This window comes from Clupea harengus, chromosome 25, assembly GCF_900700415.2.
Source record: "Clupea harengus chromosome 25, Ch_v2.0.2, whole genome shotgun sequence".
Taxonomy (NCBI): Eukaryota; Metazoa; Chordata; class Actinopteri; order Clupeiformes; family Clupeidae; genus Clupea; species Clupea harengus.
The window spans coordinates 301,320-324,051 of NC_045176.1; the positions used below are offsets into that span (position 1 = coordinate 301,320).

Sequence of the window (22,732 nt, forward strand, 5' to 3'; positions counted from 1 at the left end):
TTGTAACCCTCTCACTCGCTGTCCAACGGCCCGCTGCTACTCTGCGTTGTGTGTCTGTGGTTTATGTTGACGGGTGGTTGGGTGCACCAAGGCATTGACACGGGAGATGAGGTGGTTTGAGGTGGCGAGATTTAATGTTTCAAACATTATGTTTCTTTCAGCATACCAACGTCACATATTATCATACACGCTATCTTAAAAGAATGTTCGAAAACAATTTTTTTTTGAGACACCCTTAAAAATATCTCGCGCAAGACAGCTGTCTTGACGAGACACCAAGGTAGTAAAACAGCTATCTTACTTTTAAGAGTATTCGAACACAGCCCACATACCCCACATACCCATGAACCCCACATACCTTCCTTAAGCATCAGGGAACTGAGGGCAGCACCACGCAGGAGGGCAGGAGGGCAGGAGGGCAGCACCACGCAGGAGGGCAGGAGGGCAGGAGGGCAGCACCACGCAGGAGGGCAGGAGGGCAGCACCACGCAGGAGGGCAGGAGGGCAGCACCACGCAGGAGGGCAGGAGGGCAGGAGGGCAGCACCACACAGGAGGGAAGCACCACGCAGGAGGGCAGGAGGGCAGCACCACGCAGGAGGGCAGGAGGGCAGGAGGGCAGGAGGGCAGCACCACGCAGGAGGGCAGCACCACGCAGGAGGGCAGGAGGGCAGGAGGGCAGCACCACACAGGAGGGCAGCACCACGCAGGAGGGCAGGAGGGCAGCACCACGCAGGAGGGCAGGAGGGCAGGAGGGCAGGAGGGCAGGAGGGCAGCACCACGCAGGAGGGCAGGAGGGCAGGAGGGCAGGAGGGCAGGAGGGCAGCACCACGCAGGAGGGCAGGAGGGCAGCACCACTCAGGAGGGCAGGAGGGCAGCACCACGCAGGAGGGCAGGAGGGCAGGAGGGCAGGAGGGCAGCACCACGCAGGAGGGCAGCACCACGCAGGAGGGCAGGAGGGCAGCACCACACAGGAGGGCAGCACCACGCAGGAGGGCAGGAGGGCAGCACCACGCAGGAGGGCAGGAGGGCAGGAGGGCAGGAGGGCAGGAGGGCAGGAGGGCAGGAGGGTAGGAGGGCAGGAGGGCAGCACCACGCAGGAGGGCAGGAGGGCAGCACCACTCAGGAGGGCAGGAGGGCAGCACCACGCAGGAGGGCAGGAGGGCAGGAGGGCAGCACCACACAGGAGGGCAGGAGGGCAGGAGGGCAGGAGGGCAGGAGGGCAGCACCACGCAGGAGGGCAGGAGGGCAGGAGGGCAGCACCACTCAGGAGGGCAGGAGGGCAGCACCACTCAGGAGGGCAGGAGGGCAGCACCACGCAGGAGGGCAGGAGGGCAGCACCACGCAGGAGGGCAGGAGGGCAGGAGGGCAGGAGGGCAGGAGGGCAGGAGGGCAGGAGGGCAGCACCACGCAGGAGGGCAGGAGGGCAGCATGGTGGAAGGACTGGTGACACATTTTATAGTGTGTGTGTGTGTTTTTCTGATTTTTGTCTTTTTCGTATCCCTTAGACTATCAGCCGGTTCTTTGAATAAATATGTTAATAAGCCCTGTGGCATTCATTATGACACTCTTTCTGACAATTAAAGTCTATATTAAGTTGTGTGTGTGTGACGGGGCACCTGAGTGAACCGCCACGGCAGCCTGTATGCTGCCTTCTTGAGTGGACTGGGTGCAGGTGTGTTATGTGTGTGTGTGTGGCATGTTTGATGCTCGTGTCTTTGTTCAGTTAAAATAACCACACAATTTCAATGCCTTGTCATATAAATGTTCCGGTTATTTAGTTTAAAAATCATACATCATATTGCCATATTTCATAGCTTGGGTTCGTTAGTTTGTTTCGTGAGTGTTGTAACTACCCGATTGTAGTCGCTACACATGCTCAGACAGAAACGGTTTAGGGCATAAGGCTCAACATCAACATTGTCAATACCCGATGGTAGTCGCGCATGCGTCACTTTGCGACACAGTCGACAGCGAAGCCGCGCATGCGTCACGACGACAGATCCAGTTTCAATCATGGAAGAAAGCGACGACAGCCAGTTTTACCATTTACTTAAAAACGAGGGAGATGTCACAGTGGACTAAAAAGATGTGGTGGAGGATCACAAAGACTATCCCCAGTTTCATTTTGAGGGGTACATAATTAAATATTACATTAAATATACCCACATTATGCGTTAAGACAAGCCCCATATGTTGACGTTGAGCATTACTAGTTAATGTGGTCCTTTTATTTATATGGATAGTCGACTTCCTATTTAGCTGTAGTGTATTTTTGATTTTTGACATTTATTTGTCTGTTTGCAAAGTTTTTTATTTAGTATTATATATTTATTTAGTATTATATATTTATTTAGTATTATCATTGTTTTACTGCCTTATAGGCCTTAGTTGGGTATAATACAAATCCCATCTTTTCAACATCTTTAACCTCCTGAGTCCTCCTTCCAGTTTTACATCTTTGACCTCCTGAGTCCTCCTTCGAGTTTTCCATCTTGCTCTAACCGACTCACGACCCCTACCTTTAACAGTGGCACATTTGAGATTAGCAGTAAACAAAGTAAGACTGTTCCCTGTCATTTATTGTATTTACTGCTGTAAACACACACACACACACATTTGATTTAAAGTAACAACACAAGTTTAACACTTACATTTCAGAGCAGTAATGTGTCACTGTCGAGATTGTCACTAAATAAATAGATTTGTTTCAAAGACATTAATTGGAAACCTTTTTATTGAACCTAATTTCTATCACCAAGGTTTTCTGTACCTCTTTAAAACAGTTGACTGGTTGTAACCGAGATGAATTTAAATTCACATCAGGACCCTGTCATGGCCGGCCCAACATCAGGACCCTGTCATGGCCAGCCCAACATCAGGACCCTGTCATGGCCAGCCCAACCCCCAGACATGAATCCCATTGAAAACCTCTGGAATGTGATCAAGAGGAAGATGGATGGTCACAAGCCATCAAACAAAGCCGAGCTGCTTGATTTTTTGCGCCAGGAGTAGCATAAAGTCACCCAACGGCAATGTGAAAGACTGGTGGAGAGCATGCCAAGACACATGAAAGCTGTGATTGTAAATCAAGTTTATTCCACCGAATATTGATTTCTGAACTCTTCCTAAGTTAAAACATTAGTATTGTTTTGTTTAAAAATGAATATGAACTTGTTTTCTTTTCATTATTCGAGATCTGAAAACACTGCATCTTTTTTGTTATTTTGACCAGTTGTCTTTTTTTATGCAAATAAATGCTCTAAATAAAAATATTTTTATTTGAAATTTGGAAGAAATGTTGTCAGTAGTTTATAGAATAAAACTAAATGTCCATTTTACTCAAACACGTACCAATAAATAGTAAAACCAGAGAACCTGATAATTTTGAAGTGGTCTTTTAATAGCTGTATATATATATATTAATGAACTAACTAACACCATCTGGGGGTCCAATACAAACTACATGAAGGCATCATTTCATTCCTCTCATAGGTATTTCACTTCCTGTTTGTGTTTATATTTCCTCAAAGACACACCTGAGGGGCATAAACCCTAAACCCGCTGAGTGAACCTGTCGCACCTTACTCCGAGTTATGGGGTTCAGAACACCGTTTATGAGTTCACTCAGTCCACCCCGTGTTGCCTAAGCAAGAAGTGGGGAAAGACATCGACTATTCACAATAATAATACAATATAATATCGATAATCATATAATAATAATCTTTATTTATAGACACCGTTTACAAAGTGCTCCACAGAGGCAGCAAAATAAAATCATGACATAAAATCACCAGGTTTGAAAAGGAAACATAAAATAATTAGGTAGCTATATCAAAAATAAAAGAGTGGTCCACCAATACAGAATACAATTTTTTTTTTTATGGAAATAAAACACAATTCAAAGGAAATTAAAACTCTCTTATAAAAGTGTGTTAAGAAGGGACTCTAAGGAAGTCACAGACTCTGCCAACCTGATTTCCTCAGGCAGATCGTTCCAGAGCCTCTGGGCCCTGACTGCTAATGCGCTGGTCTGGTGTTCAGCCGGGCCTCTGGAAGATAAAAGACCTCTGCCCAAGGATCTCTAAGTACGGGCTGGTGTGTGCCGTACTAAGAGCTCATAGATACAGCCAAGAGAGAGCCTTACAAGGATCAATAAAATCTTAAAATGTAAAAGAATCCAGACCGCTGTTGTGCTAGAATTACACTGCATCAGATGGCTACACACAATGTTAGCCTACTTGTTGTGCTAGAATTACACTGCATCAGAAGGCTACACATAATGTTAGCCTACTTGTTGTGATAGTATTACACTGCATCAGAAGGCTACACATAAAACCTAAATCACACCATCACTGTTCAGTCCTCCATAAGTACAAACTTTTAAGTTGGGACAACCTGATCACATTTAAGAACTGCGGTTTAACCTGGCCCCCCCACCACTATGCAGCCTAGTCACGTTTAGAACAGCAGCAACCAGTGCTATTCGAGGGGCAGCAAGAGGAGACTGTGATATTCCTTTAAAACAAAGTGTATTTGGACAGTCGGTCTTCTCAGTTAGGTCAGCCCGAGAATGGAACCATCTCCCTCAGAACATTAGAGAATCAACCTCATTTAACTGTTTTAAAAGTAATCTCAAAACATGGTTGATAAATAACCAAAAATGTGATCACTAGTGGGTAAGCAGTAGAACTTGTATATTAGGATTGTATTTTATTTTATTGTATCTTATTTTATTTAATTTCTTTGATTTATTGTCAATGTTATGTTTGATATACGTTAATGCCTTTTTTAGGTTGAATAGCCTTTTTCACTCTGGCAGGGGGACTGCCAATGGAAACTAGCCTTTTGGCTATAATTGGGTGCATTTACATTTTAATGTTCATGAATGTACACTGTCCCTCTTGATCAAATAAACAAATTGATTGATTCACATAATGTTAGCCTACTTGTTGTGCTAGAATTACACTGCATCAGAAGGCTACACATGTTAGTGTCATATGTGAGTATTATGTGGATGTTGAGTGACTGTATGTTTGTTATGATGTTGCTTATTGTGTTCTGCAGTTGCCGTTTCTTTTAATTAGGACCGCTCACTTTCAGAACTCTGCTGGGCAACGCCCCCTTGACTGGTGCGCCTCGCAAACATCTGATTGCATGGTACAGGTGCGGATAATTATGTCTGATTGAGCCCCTTTTTAACATGAACACTGAATAGTCTGTGGAGGCTGGACGTAAAGCAGGATTACTAGAGAGGACGGAGGAACCAAGTCTGGGACAGAGCTTTTGTAGTTGTTGGCGTTGCTGGATTACCGGACGTCTGTTAAACAAGATCCGAAGTTGATTGTTTCCCTACTGCTTTGGAGTGGAGGCCGGGGAGATCCCCGTCGTCTGCGTTCGTGGGTTGCCAGGAAAGAGCTGACCGGAGTCGTCCGTTTGACTGAGAGAAGCCTGATTAAATATTGACTGAGAGCGAGATTCGTCTGCTCTCAGTTCAATGGTGAGTGTGCCTTGTCCGCTATTAAACTGAAGAATTACGTATTAGCACCATACAGAGTAGAGTTTCACGGACTATCACAAGTAGCTATTTTCTTTGGGTGGATTTACTTTTGGTTGATATTATTACCTTTTCGTGTGTTGGCTATTTATTTTCTGTTTGCTGTGAGTGTGTATTGCTACTTGTGGAGATACTGGCGATTTCTCTCTCTCTGTGTGCGTGCGAGTGTGCGTGATTGACAGACCAACGTGAGCAGCTGTGGTGCGGTGGTGGATGCTGACGGACTTTGCTTGCGGACTTTGGATACGGCTGACTCTTGGACATTGTAGACTGTGGTTCCTTCGGCAGTGGCCTACGGCCTGATTCATATGGACTTGTGTTGTATTTATATTTTAGTGCTTGTAATAAATTGTATATTTTTGTATCAGAAACGAAGTCTGGATGAATCTGTAGTGCTGCTCCCACCAAACAAAGAACCTAAACACTAGAACTTTAAACTAGAGGCCCATCTCTATAAACTGGGTGGCGTAGTCGGTCTACACTGCCGTCCTCCCGTCACATTTGGCAGTAGTTGGCAGGATTTGGTTTGGAGCTTCACTTACAGTTCATCCAGACAGTGTTTAGTTTAAACTGTAAAAATGATGCCTGTTTATGCTGGTGCACCTTGGATTCCTAAATTTAAAGGAATTGGTGGGGATACAAAATTCAATGACTGGAAAGAGCAGATCCAGGGTTTATTGCAAGCACGTGAGTTTGTTGAAGCACAAAAAGTCAGCATAACACTGGGGGCTTTAGCTGATGAAGCTAAACGGGAAGTTTGTGTTTTGGGGGAAACGCAACGTGATACAGTGGCTAAGATTTTAGCATATTTGGAGTCCTTGTATGGCGATCAAGTTCCTGTAGCAACTTTGAGGTCTCAGTTTTTTAGCTGCATACAAAGTGCTAATGAGAGTTTAAGATCATTTGTCCTTAGGCTACGAGAACTGTTCTGTAGGTTGCAGAGGCGAGACTCTGATTGCCCTCTCAGTGAAGGCCACTTGCAAGATCAGCTACTGATGGGGATCCGTAATGCTGACCTGAGACGTACTGTTAAGACTTTTGCACGTCGCAATCCAGAGAAGGACTTCAATGCAGTACTGGAGGAGATGTTCTTGCTGGAACGAGAACAACGGCCTGGTTCTATGTCAGAATCCCTTTCACAAGCTGTGGGTGAGTCCTCTGCTTCTAGTTCATTAACCGGGAAGGACGACTGGATGGAGACCTTTCGGCAAGAAATCCTCCAGGAAGTGAAGGGCCAGATGAACATGTGGAGGCAGGAGATGACCCGGCAGTCCCATTCTAGCGTGAGTGAACCGACTAGACACCCACAACACACTAACCAGCCAACTAGACACCTACAACACACTAACCAGCCAACTAGACACCTACAACACGCTAACCAGCCTCCACCTCGAAGGCGGGTCCAGTCTTACTCTACAAATGACTGGGATTCAGAAGGGAGACCTATTTGTCACCGGTGTGGTCGTGGGGGACATATTGCTAGGTTCTGCCGACCCCCATCTGAATCCAATGCTGCTTTAAACTAGCACACCCTGCTGCTGAGGTCCAAGTGGCAGGGAGAGGGGAAGCAGGACAAGGGACCATATTCGTGGGTAATTGCCCAAAAGTTGAGGTAAAGATAAATGGCGTGCCTCTTGTAGGACTGATCGATACCGGCTCCCAAGTGACATTGATGCGGCAGAGTATGTTCGATCAGCACTATCCAGCTAATGCTCTATCTTCCGGTGAGGCCCCTGATAAGTTGACTCTTAAAGCTGCCAACGGGCTATCAATTCCATATAAAGGGTATGCAGTGATGGATTTTGAAGTAGGGGGTGCCATCATACTGGGACGTGGGGTCGTTATTGTAGCGGACCACTGCCTCACTGCCCCACTATTAATTGGTATGAATGTAATTATGGTGTGCTGGAATGACCTGTTTAATCACCCTGACGGGCCTAAGACTGTTTTTCCAGATCAAAGGTCAAGGATGGCCTGGACGGGCGCGTTTGCTGTGTGCCAACGAGTGGCTGTGATGGAGGGCGGAAACGGCTATATGGGGTTTGTGCGCCCAGCAAGCCGTAGGGGCCTAACTGTTCCAGCAAGGAGCGAAGTGGTGGTTTTGGGTCGTGCACGCATGGGCCCTAGGGGGCAGGGCTACTGCGGTATGATTGAAGCATTACCTGAATTAAAGACTTTTTCTGTGGCAGGAACTGTTGCCTTTGTCAAACATGGCAGGCTCCCTATTCGGATCCGTAACTTGAGTTCCTGTGCTGTCTCCATAGGCCGATATCAGAAGTTGGCTAAGGTTTTCAGAGTCGATCGTGCTGATATACATGGGGCGAAAGATCTTAGTCTAACCCTACAAGATGACAATACTGTTAACGTGGACATTGTAGGAATTGGGCCTCCAGAACAAGAGGGGCTAACCCCTGATGTACTTGAGGACTTACAAAGACAAGTTGACCTGACTGAACAGCAGAAGGCAGCTTTAAAAACCCTCTTACACAAGTGGAAAAAGGTGTTTGCACTCCATGAGGAGGACTTTGGGCATACCAATGTGGTACAGCACCAGATCCACACAGGCAGCGCACCCCCAGTTAGAGAGAGATACCGCCCTCTTCCACCTATGATGTATCGGGAAATGAGGACCCTACTGGCGGACATGTTGGAGAAGGGGGTTATCCAGCAGAGTTCCAGTCCCTGGGCTGCACCCATTGTTATGGTCCGAAAAAAAGATGGTAGCTGGCGTTTTTGCGTTGACTACCGGAAACTGAATAGCGTGACTCATAAAGATGCTTTCCCACTACCACGCATAGAGGAAACCCTCACTTCCCTGACCCAGGCCTCCTGGTTTTCCACACTGGACCTAGCCAGTGGCTACTGGCAGGTCGAAGTAGACCCTAAAGACAGACCCAAGACCGCGTTCACTACACCCATAGGCTTGTATGAATTCCAACGTATGCCTTTTGGTCTCTGCAATGCACCAGCCACCTTCCAGCGGCTGATGCAGCAGTGCCTGAATGGCCAAATTGCAGAATCGGTGCTGGTCTACTTGGATGACATTATTGTATACTCTCCAGATTTCTCTTCCCATCTTCAGCATCTGGAGTGTGTTTTCCAACAACTGAATAGCCATGGGCTTAAGCTGAGGGTGGACAAGTGTCATCTGCTGCAGCGGGAAGTGAAGTTTTTGGGTCATGTTGTTACTGGCGAGGGAGTGAAACCAGACCCAGACAAGGTCACGGCCGTACAGGGATGGCCAGTCCCAACCACCATAAGAGAGGTACGTGCTTTCCTTGGTTTGGCGGGCTATTACCGCCGTTTCATTGCTAACTTTGCTAAGATAGCTCGTCCTTTGAATGCTCTCCTGATTGGTTCCACTGCTGATAAACGGGCAAATTCTCGCCGGGTCTCCTGGTCCGACGAATGCAAAAGGGCCTTTGAACATCTGAAGACGGCATTAACCGAGGCCCCTCTTCTGGCATACGCCGACTTCTCTAAACCTTTCCTTTTGTACACAGACGCAAGTAACTTGGGTCTTGGAGCAGTTTTGGCCCAGAACCAGGGTGGACGCGAGCGGGTAGTGGCCTATGCCAGCAGAAGCCTACATCCTACTGAGCGGAACGATGCCAACTATAGCTCCTTCAAGTTAGAACTGCTAGCCTTGAAATGGGCTATGGCCGAAAAATTCAAAGATTACCTGATGGGGACCAAGGTGGTAGTTTACACTGACAACAACCCGGTAGCTCATTTACAGAGCGCCAGGTTGGGGGCCACGGAACAAAGGTGGGTCGCACAGCTGGCAGCCTTTGATTATGAAGTGAAGTATCGGTCTGGCAAAGAAAACGCAAATGCTGATGCCCTTTCCAGAGTACCTGTTGGAGTTCCTGTAGGTGCTGATGTGGCGGCTGCTGCTGAGGCTGGACGAGATCCCTGTGAGCCATGGGCAAGTGCTGACTGGCAGACCAAGCAGAGGGAGGATGAAGACCTGGAACTGGCCCGGAGGTATGTGGAGATTGGACATTTTCCTACTGGGGATGCATGGCGAGGTGCCCCGCCTAAGGTCAAACAGCTACTACAGCAGCGGGCCAAGCTGGTGCTGAGAGATGGGGTCCTTTGCCGTCGTGTCATTGACCATAACACCCACGAGGTATTCTTTCAGATTGTTTGCCCTTTTCAACAACGTAAGGAAGTCTGGGAGAGGCATCATGATGCGGTTGGGCATTTGGGAGTGGAGAGGACTCTTAACTGCTTGCGCCGCCATTTCTTTTGGCCTGGCATGGACGCACAAGTCCGCCAGTACCATGCCACTTGTTTGCGTTGTCAGATGCAGAAGGTAGATACAGCCCCTAAGGCCCCATTGAAGCCCTTTATAGTGTCGTTCCCTCTAGAGGTTATTGAGTTGGACTTTTTGACACTAGGGAGGCCCCAATGACTTTGTATCAAAATATTTTGGTGATGACGGATATGTTTACCCGCTATGCTTGGGCAATCCCCACTAGAGACCAGACTGCAAGGACTACAGCTAGGGCCTTATGGCAGCATGTGATACAGACTTTTGGGTGCCCCATGCGCTTCCATTCGGATCAAGGCCCAAACTTTGAGTCTCACTTAATGGCCGAATTATGTAGCTTGTACAGTGCTGCCAAGAGTAGGACTACACCTTACCATCCCCAGGGCAATGGCATGTGCGAACGCCTCAATCAGACTCTGCTGAACATGTTGCGGACCTTAGAGGAAGAGAAGCAGCATCGATGGCCTGAATTTCTTCCATCCCTGGTTCAAGCTTATAATGCAACTTTGCACAGCTCGACTGGATATGCACCTGCATATCTGATGTTTGGAAGACATGTTAGATTGCCAGTGGATGTAGCCCTCGGGGTAGAAAACCCACAGACCCAATACAGACGTGACAGCTGGGTAGAGGAACACCATCACAAGTTGTTGTATGCCTATGCCCTAGCAGCCAAATCTATGGGCCGTGCAGCAGAGCATTACAAGAAAACACTATGACCGTCAGGCTAGAGTACTTCCCTTAGCGCCTGGGGAGAGAGTATGGCGAAGGACTAACCGAGTTGGGGACAAGGGTAAACTATGTGGCAGATGGGACCCAGACCCCTATGTAGTTGTGCGACAGCTGGATGAGGAGGGTTAACGTATCGGGTTAGGCTCGAGCGTACAGGGAAGGAGAGGGTCCTACATAGGAATGCCCTCAAACCCTGTATCAACCCACCACAAGGTGCTCCCCCAACACACCCTGAACTCTCAGTGTCACCTCGGAGCGAGCCACTGCCTGTCTTTTATGTGCCCTGGGTAGATCCCCTTGTCCCGGAGGGAGTTGAAGGTAATGATGTGGCCCCTAGAAGATCAGCCCGTGCCAATATGGGACAGCCACCAGTGAGGTATAGGGAGGCCTTATAATATTCTTTTGTTGACCGGGACTGTCAACGATAAAGTGTGGGGGGATGTCATATGTGAGTATTATGTGGATGTTGAGTGACTGTATGTTTGTTATGATGTTGCTTATTGTGTTCTGCAGTTGCCGTTTCTTTTAATTAGGACCGCTCACTTTCAGAACTCTGCTGGGCAACGCCCCCTTGACTGGTGCGCCTCGCAAACATCTGATTGCATGGTACAGGTGCGGATAATTATGTCTGATTGAGCCCCTTTTTAACATGAACACTGAATAGTCTGTGGAGGCTGGACGTAAAGCAGGATTACTAGAGAGGACGGAGGAACCAAGTCTGGGACAGAGCTTTTGTAGTTGTTGGCGTTGCTGGATTACCGGACGTCTGTTAAACAAGATCCGAAGTTGATTGTTTCCCTACTGCTTTGGAGTGGAGGCCGGGGAGATCCCCGTCGTCTGCGTTCGTGGGTTGCCAGGAAAGAGCTGACCGGAGTCGTCCGTTTGACTGAGAGAAGCCTGATTAAATATTGACTGAGAGCGAGATTCGTCTGCTCTCAGTTCAATGGTGAGTGTGCCTTGTCCGCTATTAAACTGAAGAATTACGTATTAGCACCATACAGAGTAGAGTTTCACGGACTATCACAAGTAGCTATTTTCTTTGGGTGGATTTACTTTTGGTTGATATTATTACCTTTTCGTGTGTTGGCTATTTATTTTCTGTTTGCTGTGAGTGTGTATTGCTACTTGTGGAGATACTGGCGATTTCTCTCTCTCTGTGTGCGTGCGAGTGTGCGTGATTGACAGACCAACGTGAGCAGCTGTGGTGCGGTGGTGGATGCTGACGGACTTTGCTTGCGGACTTTGGATACGGCTGACTCTTGGACATTGTAGACTGTGGTTCCTTCGGCAGTGGCCTACGGCCTGATTCATATGGACTTGTGTTGTATTTATATTTTAGTGCTTGTAATAAATTGTATATTTTTGTATCAGAAACGAAGTCTGGATGAATCTGTAGTGCTGCTCCCACCAAACAAAGAACCTAAACACTAGAACTTTAAACTAGAGGCCCATCTCTATAAACTGGGTGGCGTAGTCGGTCTACACTGCCGTCCTCCCGTCACATTAGCCTCCTTGTTGTTACACTGCCCTGAATCTCCTCTTCAGTGACATGTTGCCCCCTCATTTGGATCTTCACATTCTTGTTGCAGTCCAGTAGGTTATTTCCCTTAATATACTTCCCACTGGGTTTAGTGCATCTCATCCTTCATGGAGAAAAACAGACACACAGAAACACATTAGATCTCCCCACAAACCTCACACTCTCCTACAGCTTTAAGGACAAAACACACAAACATCACAACTCTACACAAATCTCACACTCACCTACAGCTTTAAGGAAAAAACACACACAAACATCACAACTCTACGCAAACCTCACACTTGCCTAGAGCTTTAAGGATAAAACACACACAAACATCACAACTCTACACAAACCTCACACTCGCCTACAGCTTTAAGGAAAAAACACACACAAACATCACAACTCTACGCAAACCTCACACTTGCCTAGAGCTTTAAGGATAAAACACACAGAAACATCAAAACTCTACACAAACCTCACACTCACTGACAGCTTTAAGGATAAAACACACACAAACATTAAAACTCTAAACAAACCTCACACTCGCCTACAGCAGGGGTGGTGTGCGTGTGTGTGTGTGTGGGGGGGGATGCTTTCTAATCAACAGTCAGACAGTGGCCAACAGATAGACAGATCAAGAGTCAGACAGACAGACAGGTCAGTCATTAGAAGTACACACCCAGTGAGGATCAGTGCCATCTAGAAACAGAGCTAGAGCTGACAATGCGGCGTTCAGGGTTGGTGAAGAATGACACTTCGGGTCGGGCAGGAACGAGACTTCGGCTGACATTGTGCACCGATGTGTCTCGCGAAGCGGTACGGTCCGATTGCTTCCTGTCCAACTCAGTGACTTTTGGCCCCCTCAATTGCATCTCCACCCACTGGTTGCAGGGCAGTCCGGCGTCATTTTCCCACCTACACTTACCACTGGGTTTAGTGCATCTCCTCCTTCGTGGAGAAAAACAGACACAGAAACACATTAGATCTCCCCACAAAAGGATAAAACACACAGAAACATCCCAACTCCACACAAACCTCACACTCTCCTACAGCTTTAAGGATAAATTACACACAAACATCCCACTGGCCTACAGCTTTAAGGATAAAACACACAAACATCCCAACTCTACACAAACATCACACTCACCTACAGCTTTAAGGATAAAACACACATAAACATCCCAACTCTACACAAACCTCACACTCGCCTATAGCTTTAAGGATAAAACACACAAACATCCCAACTCTACACAAACATCACACTCACCTACAGCTTTAAGGATAAAACACACATAAACATCCCAACTCAACACAAACCTCACACTCGCCTACAGCTCTCCATCAGGAGCACCTCACTCCATATTCACTAAGTCTGTCTGATAAAACATCAAAGATGTCTTTAAGGCATTAAAAGACATCAATGTTCCATTCAGACAATGATGGTACACTTCTACACCTGCATCATTGAGTCCATCCTCTCCTCCTCCATTACCATCTGGTACGCTGCTGCCACTGCCAATGACAAAGGCAGACTGCAGCGTATCATCCGGTCTGCTGAGAAGGTGATTGGCTGCAATCTGCCATCTCTACAGGACCTGTACGCCTCCAGGACCCTGATGCGTTCAGGTAAGATTTTGGCCGACCCCCCCCCCCCCCCCCCCCCGGTCATAAACTCTTTAAGGTACTTCCCTCCGGCAGGAAGCTGCGGTCCATCAGGACCAAAACCTCACGCCACAAGACCAGCTTCTTCCCCGGGTGGAGGGAGGGTAAGATGCTTTCTAATCAACAGTCAAACAGTGGCCAACAGATAGACAGATCAAGAGTCAGACAGACAGACAGACAGACAGGTCAGTCAGTAGAAGTACACACCCAGTGAGGATCACAGTGCAATCTGGACGCTTATCGGGCTTCAGCAGAAGACTGATCCCCTCCTCCAGTAAGAGACCATCAGCCCAATACAAGATCAATGAAGCTTGTAACCTGAAATAACAATATACTTCTTTAGTCTGTCATGGATCTTCCAAAGCAAACATACACACTCTCATTTTCTCACACACAATATCTGTTTTTCTTTTAATTAAATCTAACTCTCGCTCTCTCTCTCTCTCTCTCTCTCTCTCTCTCTCTCACGCACACACAATCACATTTTCAATCTCTCAGTTGAGCTCTATTGGCATGACTGTTTCAAAGCAGTGGTGCCAAAGCAAATACATTTCAAACACAATATCTGTTTTTCTCTCGCTCTCTCACTCTCTCTCCCACACACACACAGTCCTGCACACAGTGTGTCCATACAGACAACCCCTCCATGCATAGACTACATACAGAAACAGAAGATGAGGTATCTCTTACTTTACTTCCTTCAGAGTGGGGCACGTGTGGATGAGGTTGAGGATCCAGTGGGCCCAGCTCTCAGTCAGGCAGCTCACCTTCAACTCCACCTTCTCCAGACCAGGCAGAGTCCACCAGTCAGTGAAGGACTCAAGAACACCCATACAGTCAACTAGAGTCCTATGTGAACTTCAACACAAACAAACCGAAATATGACTGAATAATACACACACACCCATAAAATGTGTTTTTAAAATATTTTTGAATTATTTGCTCGTACTTTGCTCTTAAACCTGTGAAATCGCGAAACTTGTGGATGAAGTCGGTTAAGCTGCCACTGGTTGGGTTGTCGGCTTGTGACAGGGTAAGTGAAGCAAGTGATTTTGTGGAAGACGATGGTGAATTCACATCCAGACTGAAACACAGGCACATGAGGGCTTAGTTTAGTATTTCACAGATAGCAATGCTCACTCTTCAGGTGCAACATGTAACGTTTACATACAACAACATTAACACAGACAGTGAAGCTTCTCATGAAGGGAGGTTTCACCTGAGGCCTCTGGAGTCTTTGTCCACAGAGAGCAAGGATGGTGGGTGTAAATTATCCTGAAGCCTGTCATTCAGAACACAGAGTCAATGGGGACTGACCAATCATAGAGCAAACAGAGTTAATTGGTTCTAGCCTATAAGAGTACACCACCAAAAGATAGAAATATACCATTCAGCACACACATACACACACACACACCATCAGTTCAGCACCTTGCAGTTAATCAACCTTGACTGCTATGGTAATCAGTTAATTTGAGTAATCTTGCTGTTCTCACCTCAGGTGACGGCACGTCTCTGTGTTCTGAATGAAGTCCAAGCACAGGGCCGTGGTGGTGACAGTGATGGTCGTCACAGACAGACGGACGTTACCCACAGACTTTTGTCTGGAGAGAGCACCGAGGACCTGCTCCACACTCTCAGGTTTGAGGCTGCTTGCCACTCTGTGAATGAGCACATACAGACCAATATCAATCTTTCTCTTCTGGGCCCTGTTCGTCGTACCTCGTTTAGCAAGTTACCGAGATAATTTTCAGGATGAGATATTATAAGTCCCCCTTTTCGGCTCGTCAAAGCAACTTTGGCTAAATCACAATAGCAGCACATCAATAAACTTGAACCTGCTCCAGCTAATTTAAGTGAAGCTGGATAAGCTTGCCACACCCCCGGAAAAAGGAGAGATCCCGTTGACGAAGGAGCGATATTAGTTAGATTAGCGTTTCATAGGGAGAGAGTTCTTCAAGATCGCCAAGATCCGTTATTCCATCATGATGAGTTCATGTATGAGCACTACCGATTCAGCCGACAAGGACTCATTTATTTACAAGACCTTCTCGAGCCATTTATTGCAAACACCACACGCAATAGCCGAGCATTGACTGTCTCAGACTGAATGCATAACCTTGTGAGTGGTACATTTTTGTAATGTCGGCGATGCGGAGAACAAAGTACTCATAATTATATGAGTGTTATTAGTACACCATAGCATATCATTGTTGTAGAAAATGATTAACACTTCCAACACTAAGGCCTTTTTTTTACTCTGTTAGGTAGTCTGCCATACCTGATAATTTTGTATATTTCTAAAAACCATGAGGCAAAAGTGGCATTTATGATTATATTCTAGAACACCTCAGCAATAATAATGTATGCACTAAAAAAAGCTTTTTAATCAAATTAAATCTAGTTTTAGAGGTGCTCAGACTTTGTACAAAAAACACATTGTAAATATTTTGGAAGTTTTCCTTTTTACTCTGAACCTTGTAAACGTTTGCTCCACATAGGTGAGTTTAGCATTCAGAAAGTGTGTGTGGTTTCAATACTAATTATAAGTAATTTAGAATGTGATTTAGAATTCTTCACCTCAGTCCACCTAGACCACTATGCATATTGATGAGATAGGTGGTAGCAACCTGGGACACCTCGGTCAAAGACAATGGCCATGATGTAATGGCACTGGAATGTCTTTGTGGCCCACTACCCCCTACAGGTTTTCTTGACACATCATGACCCAATAGTGATCACTGATTTACCATGCCCTTATCATATGAATAGTTGTCATTTGCTAATGGGCGGGTCGTAGGCTCCTGAAACTTCACTCATAGACTGAAATGGGTAAGGGATTACTTATATTCTCCTTACAAAGTGATTATTTATATTTTAGTTTCATGTATATTTAAAAAGAAAAGGGTTCAAGGTTGCTGTGGGTGTTAGTTTTATGTTTGTAGGACAAAAACTCGCAGAGATTTTTAAATCTTTTAATCAAAATGGAAGGGTTAAGGTGGACTCATGATAAGAATAGAGAGAAATACACACAATTTATTTTCACTGCTTCAATTTACTGAATTTCTTATTAATACATTTACATGTAGTCATTTCATTTATTCAAAGCGACTTATGAGGAAATGTAAAAAATACACTTGGTAAGGAGGTGAGGGGAATCAAACTAGCAACCTTGCAACTCCACTAACCCCTGTCACACTTGTCGTAATCTATACATACATAGATATCCCCCCACACACAGCTTATTGTCTTGCTCTCGCACCGGTGGCGGTGTTGGATTTTGCCATTATTATGGTCTCGTATTTTTCATAACCGTTCCTGATCATCTCCTGCTCGCCAGCGGAAAAAAAGAGGCTCTTTCTTTGAGTTTAGTAGCCATTGTACCGTCAGAAAATCATGGTTTTGGTGATCGGCGCTTCCCCCTTTTGAAGTAGGAAGTGAAGTCTGGTTCGAATTAACAACATTGTTTGACCCCGGATCAGCCTTGGACGAACTGAAATAGCCTGTCCTCAATCATCGTGTTAATTTAAACTGGCTAATGGGACATTTGTTCGACCTAACTGAACCACGTACGATGAACAGGGCCCTGGTCTCTTTATTATGCACTCACACATTATACATGTGTGTTCATGTTCTCTTTACTTTAATTAACCCTGACCCGTTTGTTATTAAGATCAACAATGTCTAAGGAAGACAGGATGGCAGATTTGTTAATGTTACTCCCCAACACTGCAAAGCTAAACTGGGTAGAAACTGGATTCAGTCCTGGACGGCACAAACAGAAGGGAAGACAACAAGCATATAACACAAGGAACACACTATATTTGCTCTACCGAATATAGAGTTGAACACATAGAAGTAGTACAAGTTCTCTATAATGTAAAATGATTACCTCAGTTCAGTCAAGATCTTCCCCTTCCCAAGAGCTGAGATCAGGATACCAACATCAGAATCTGACAGGCTCTCCACAGTTAACCTTTCAACAACATGATGACAGCCATCAGAGCATTCAACCACAACAGATCAGCTCTCTCACAAACAGACCACAGCACGGCACACAGATGAAGCTGAAAGTATGAAAACACTGATGGCCAGATGTTTCCACATGGCCAGAGTACCCCATGAGTAGAATTACTCACATCCACATTCATTTTCTACTGAATATGATTACAGCAACAGATCAGTTAACAAGTCAGAGGCTCAGGAAAAGAGCACAACTGTTTTGATACAAGCATGAAAGGAAAATGTTGAGAATTCTTGATAGTTTGAAATAACAGTAGATTGATGCCTGATACAGACATCGAAGGATTATGAAACCATGGGCCCCTGGGCCTGGACATGTAAAAGCCCCCCCACCCCCGCAAATTCTGCACTCGCAAATCATTACTTACATTTTTTTCAACAGCACAATAACTAAATTCACCTGTACCTCAACAGTATTTACAGCGCACATACACATTTTCGAACACAGCACAGGTACACTGAATTGAAACCAACAGCAAATTAACAAAATACACCTCTTTCAACCACAAATAAGAGATAGATAACAGCGACTTCACGCAGAGGCTATGGCTTAGGGGCCCCCTGAGCTCGTGGGCCCCTGGGCCCGGGCTCGATAGGCCCGTTCGGTAATCCATCCCTGGATACAGAGTGTAAAATCTCAAGACTCTAATAGTTCCTTTCAGAATTACGTACTGTATACCCTCAACTGGTATAATATCAATTTTCTTGGCTGGATTTCATTTAAGAGCCCAATGGATCTCCTTGCACTTTTTCATATTGAGGAGAGTACTTAGGGCCTCATTTACTAACATTGCGACCGCAGCTTAATCTGCGCCTTTGCCAAACCGCAAATAACGCACGGTATTTTGCATCCTATTAAGAACATCGTCGCGTCATCTGCGCCTAACACCGCCCATTAGTGTTATTTAGCGCTCCGCTAAAATAGGGAAGAAAGAGCCTACGTGTTCCACCATGGATGATGAGCTAAAATTAAAATGAGAGCTTTTGGTTCACGAGGTTACAGCAAACTAACCCAGGTAAATATGTGATCACTTTGAATTCAAGACTGTCTTTTATTGGTGAGCTGATTTTGGGAAATTCAACTTTTCAGCGAACATTGAGTTTCTGGGTTGCTATGGTTACCCCTCAGGGTGCCTGTGCAGCTTCATATTAATATGAGGCCCCCGTGGTATTTATCAAACCAGATCCTCGTCGGACAATCAGCGCCAGTATTGCAGGTCCGAAGGAGGACGCTCCAGCACCTGCGCCACCCATACCCTTACCACGCAGCCCCGCAGACCCTCTGATTCCTGCGATGGGCCAGGCAGACCAGTGCGAGGCAGACCCGTGCGAGGCAGACCAGTGCGAGGCAGACCCTTTGCACCCAGCGATGCGCCATCCACTTCACAACCCACTCGTGCTCTCAGAAATAGACCAGTGAAGACTGAGCAGGCACACACAATTCCAAAATAAATCAAACTATGTAGAACAGTCTGGGTTGATTTGTGCCATTTTTCCACTTTTATTTACACATACAAAACAACATTCAAGCGTAATTTATGTGAAGTATCTCCGGATGATATCTTCACGCGAACGTCTGCCCTCAGCCATTTCATTCGCTCTGTAGGGAGGGTCATCGATGTTCTCTGGGGGCTCCACGTCATCTGGAGCCTCACATATGACCTGGACATTCATTGAATATGTATGCTTCCTGTTTCGGTAAATGTGTTCGTGGATTGATGGTGGCAGAGTTTGGATGTGGGTGCAATTAATGGCTCCAATGACGTTCGGAAAGTTTGCAATTTGAAAAAAATCCTGTTTGATGTCTGTAATTTGGGCTATGGTAGTGGGGAAATGTATATATTGACCAGTGCGCCTTAGCAATGCGTCGAGTACCTGGGTGAATATTTGGCTGAGTGAAGGCTGTGATATACCAACTGCTGATGCTATAACTGTTTGAAATGATCCTGATGCCAATATTTGCAATGTTGTCAGGAGTTTAACAACTGATGGAATGGAATGTGATCGCCGGGTGGGAGGTTCGATGTCGTCTCTGATCTGGTTGAATAATTGTAGTATTGCGTGGCTGGTTAACCTGTACCGTCTAATAATTTCTGGTTCGCTTAACTGGAAAAGTGTTATTCGTGTGGAAAAAATTCTTTCTGCGCGTTGTCTTTGTCTGTGTCTTCGCCTTGCTCTTACAACTGCTGCCATATCGCTTGGAAGTTTCCAGACTCAATCAAAACGCGCTTCCTGGTTAAGACCTGCTTTTATGAGGCCGATAATTATCCCGCAAATTAGAGACGCACTCTCGCCAGGCAGTTTTAGTAAATACCACGGAATACATCATTAGGCGCACTTAACGCCTCTCCTCCCATCTCTTTGCGGCACACACCCACTTTCCCTTATACCCTCCCAGCAGCGGTAATTTGCGCATTTACTCAGGTGCGCCTCCTTTGGAAATACGGTTTTATGTCTTTACCCGCTATTTTACGCCTGAAAACGGGCGCAATCCTGTTAGTAAATGAGGCCCTTAGTGTCTCCCAAGTCTCCTAATTTACTGAGGCTTGATTGCTGTTCCTCACTCATAAGATGCTGCGGATAAAAGCATTGGGAGTCATATGTATATTCACTTTTTTGGGAATGTTACAAATATACTCAAAGTTGCATAAAAGTCTATCTGGCACTTGACTCTGATGAAACAATTTGCGTTATGTTCTCTTCAATCACCTCTTGTATTGTTGCAACTCACAACAAAAGCTACACATGTGGTGAAATGCTTGCAAGGTGTTGTAGTGCTATTACATCTGGGTAAACTTCACATATCAGATCATTTTAATCAACCCCTTACACTTTTAGCCACAGCCACACCAAATGGCTAGAACCAAACATATGAGCTTTTAGATATTAGCATTTACACCTCAAATATTTGTTGAAATAAATGACTCTTTAAGTAGAATGTATAATCCCTAAGTTATTATCAAGCCTGCGTGTATTTTCAGTTGTGTATTCTGTGTGGCAATCAGTCTGTTAGAATACTGTTATGTTTGAATTAAGAACCTTCTATGTCAATTATTTTGTAACGTCTCTTAGGTTGGATGCACTGTATGTAGCCTGCTTTATTGCTGAGAAGATCTAAAGCTATCGCCTATTTATTCTCAACACAGTGTCGACTCTCATTATTGAAACCAATAATATTCCATTCCTCTAATGCCCACTCACTCCTTGATCCCCAGACACACATACCACCTTAAACTCACCCCAAGTAGACACTCACCCCAGCTCCTGACACCTGCTCAGTGCAGGCTGCAGCATCCTCAGCTTCTCTGCTGTTATGTTGCACTCCTTGAGCTTCAGGCTTCTGATGGTCGAGCAACACTGCAGGCAGTACAGCAGTACCCAGCAGTCTGTCCTCGTCAGGGGAATGGAGTCAAACTCTATCTTACCCCAGACTCCCATGGCTCTCCTTACAAAATCCTCCTCATGGAGCTCATAGAGACAATGCAGTATATGCAGCATACCCTCTTCATGCATTCTGTCATTTTGCAAAACGCTTAGAAGCCAGTGTTGCAGATAAGGTTGAATGGATGGCCTGGACTGCTTTTTCAGGTGTGAGTAAATTTCTCTGTTTGAAAGCCCAAAAAGGAATTGAATAACAGGTTTAAAACGTTCAACGTTTCCTAACAACACCCTTAGTTTGTCAAGTGCCTCTTCCTCATTCTCCAACATCAGGTACTGGAGAGCAGCGAAGAACTCCTGGAAGCTCAGATGCATGAAACTGTACATGCTTTCCTGTTTGACTTTCTTCCTTTGCAAGAATTTGCAGAGGAAATTGCATTTGTTTGCTTGTGATGGATCAGGGAAAGCCTCAGACAAACTCTTCTCATCAAACAGGACCTGATGTTCCTGTAACCCTCTCTCTGCCAGCTGGCCCAGGCTCCTCAGCAGTGTCTCCTCAGCAGGCTGACTCAAATCCTGGCAGTGATGCTTCAGCAGAATGGACACAAAGTGCACAAATATAGAGGTGGTTGTTTCTAGTTCCTTAGTGATGTCCAGGCCTTCTTCTTCTTGCTCCCTGAAAACTGTGCAGATGATCCAGCAGATGACGGGGATGGAGCAGGCAGTGTACAAAGTCTCGTTGGTCTTCACAAAGTTGAATGCTTTCTTTGCTAGCAGCTCTTCTTTGAAAAACCTCTTGAAGTACTCATTCACCCCCTTCTCAGTGAAGCCCAGGATGTCAGTGAAACGCTGACAATCACTGAGCAGCTTGCTCAGTTTGTCTGAAGCAGTGGACCTGGTGGTGACCAGCAGGAAGCAATTCGGCAGGAGAAGCCCCTTCAGCAGAGCACCCAGAGTGGCCTCAACAGGAGCTTCTCTGAAAGGGTCTTTAGGTGGCACTGTGTTAGTTTCCTCAAATGAGAACTTGAGCTCATCAAAGCCATCAATGAGGAAGAGCACTTTCATTTCTGAGTCCCTCAGCACCTCTACTGTCTCATTAGTGACACTCAGGAGATCCACCAGACTGCATGCCTCTGAGATTTCATTAAGCTCTTTGCATTTAAGGTGAAAAACAAGGTCAAACCAGTCTTTCAATACTTTTCCTGAGGCCCAGTCGTACATGATCTTCTGAGCAGTGAAGGATTTGCCATGTCCAGAGTGGCCCTGCATAATGACTGCCTTTGGAACATCTCCACCGTCATCGGGTTTGAACAACTGGTCAACAGTGATTCTCTTGTACGCTTCACTGTCCCTGGTTTTTAAGACCTGCTGGTGATGTTCTCCTCTACAACGGATCTCCTCCTCTCTTTCTCTCTGCTTTCTGTGTGTCTCAACGATCAGCAGCTCAGTGTAGCGGTCAGCCAGCAGCACATTCTCACCAGATAGAGAGTTATACTCCTTCACTTTTTTATATGTCAAGCAGATGGATCTCTTGTATTCATTTATTTTGGTGATATGATCTACAAAAGAACAATTTTATGAACA

At 45.8% G+C, this 22,732-nt stretch overlaps 1 protein-coding gene across 1 annotated transcript in view; it reads right to left on the reverse strand.

Annotated features, from left to right (window-relative positions):
* Positions 1–15,214: 15,214 nt before the first annotated feature.
* LOC116219458 (NACHT, LRR and PYD domains-containing protein 1 homolog) overlaps positions 15,215–22,732 on the reverse strand; it is a 33,173-nt gene continuing 25,655 nt past the window's right edge. Inside the window, exons 5-7 of the mRNA XM_031562728.2 lie at positions 21,027–22,707; positions 17,640–17,723; positions 15,215–15,408 (exon numbers count right to left, since the gene is read on the reverse strand). Of these exons, the coding sequence (XP_031418588.1) occupies positions 15,240–15,408; positions 17,640–17,723; positions 21,027–22,707 (1,934 nt within the window). The 3' untranslated portion in view covers positions 15,215–15,239. The remainder of the gene's footprint in view (positions 15,409–17,639; positions 17,724–21,026; positions 22,708–22,732) is intronic.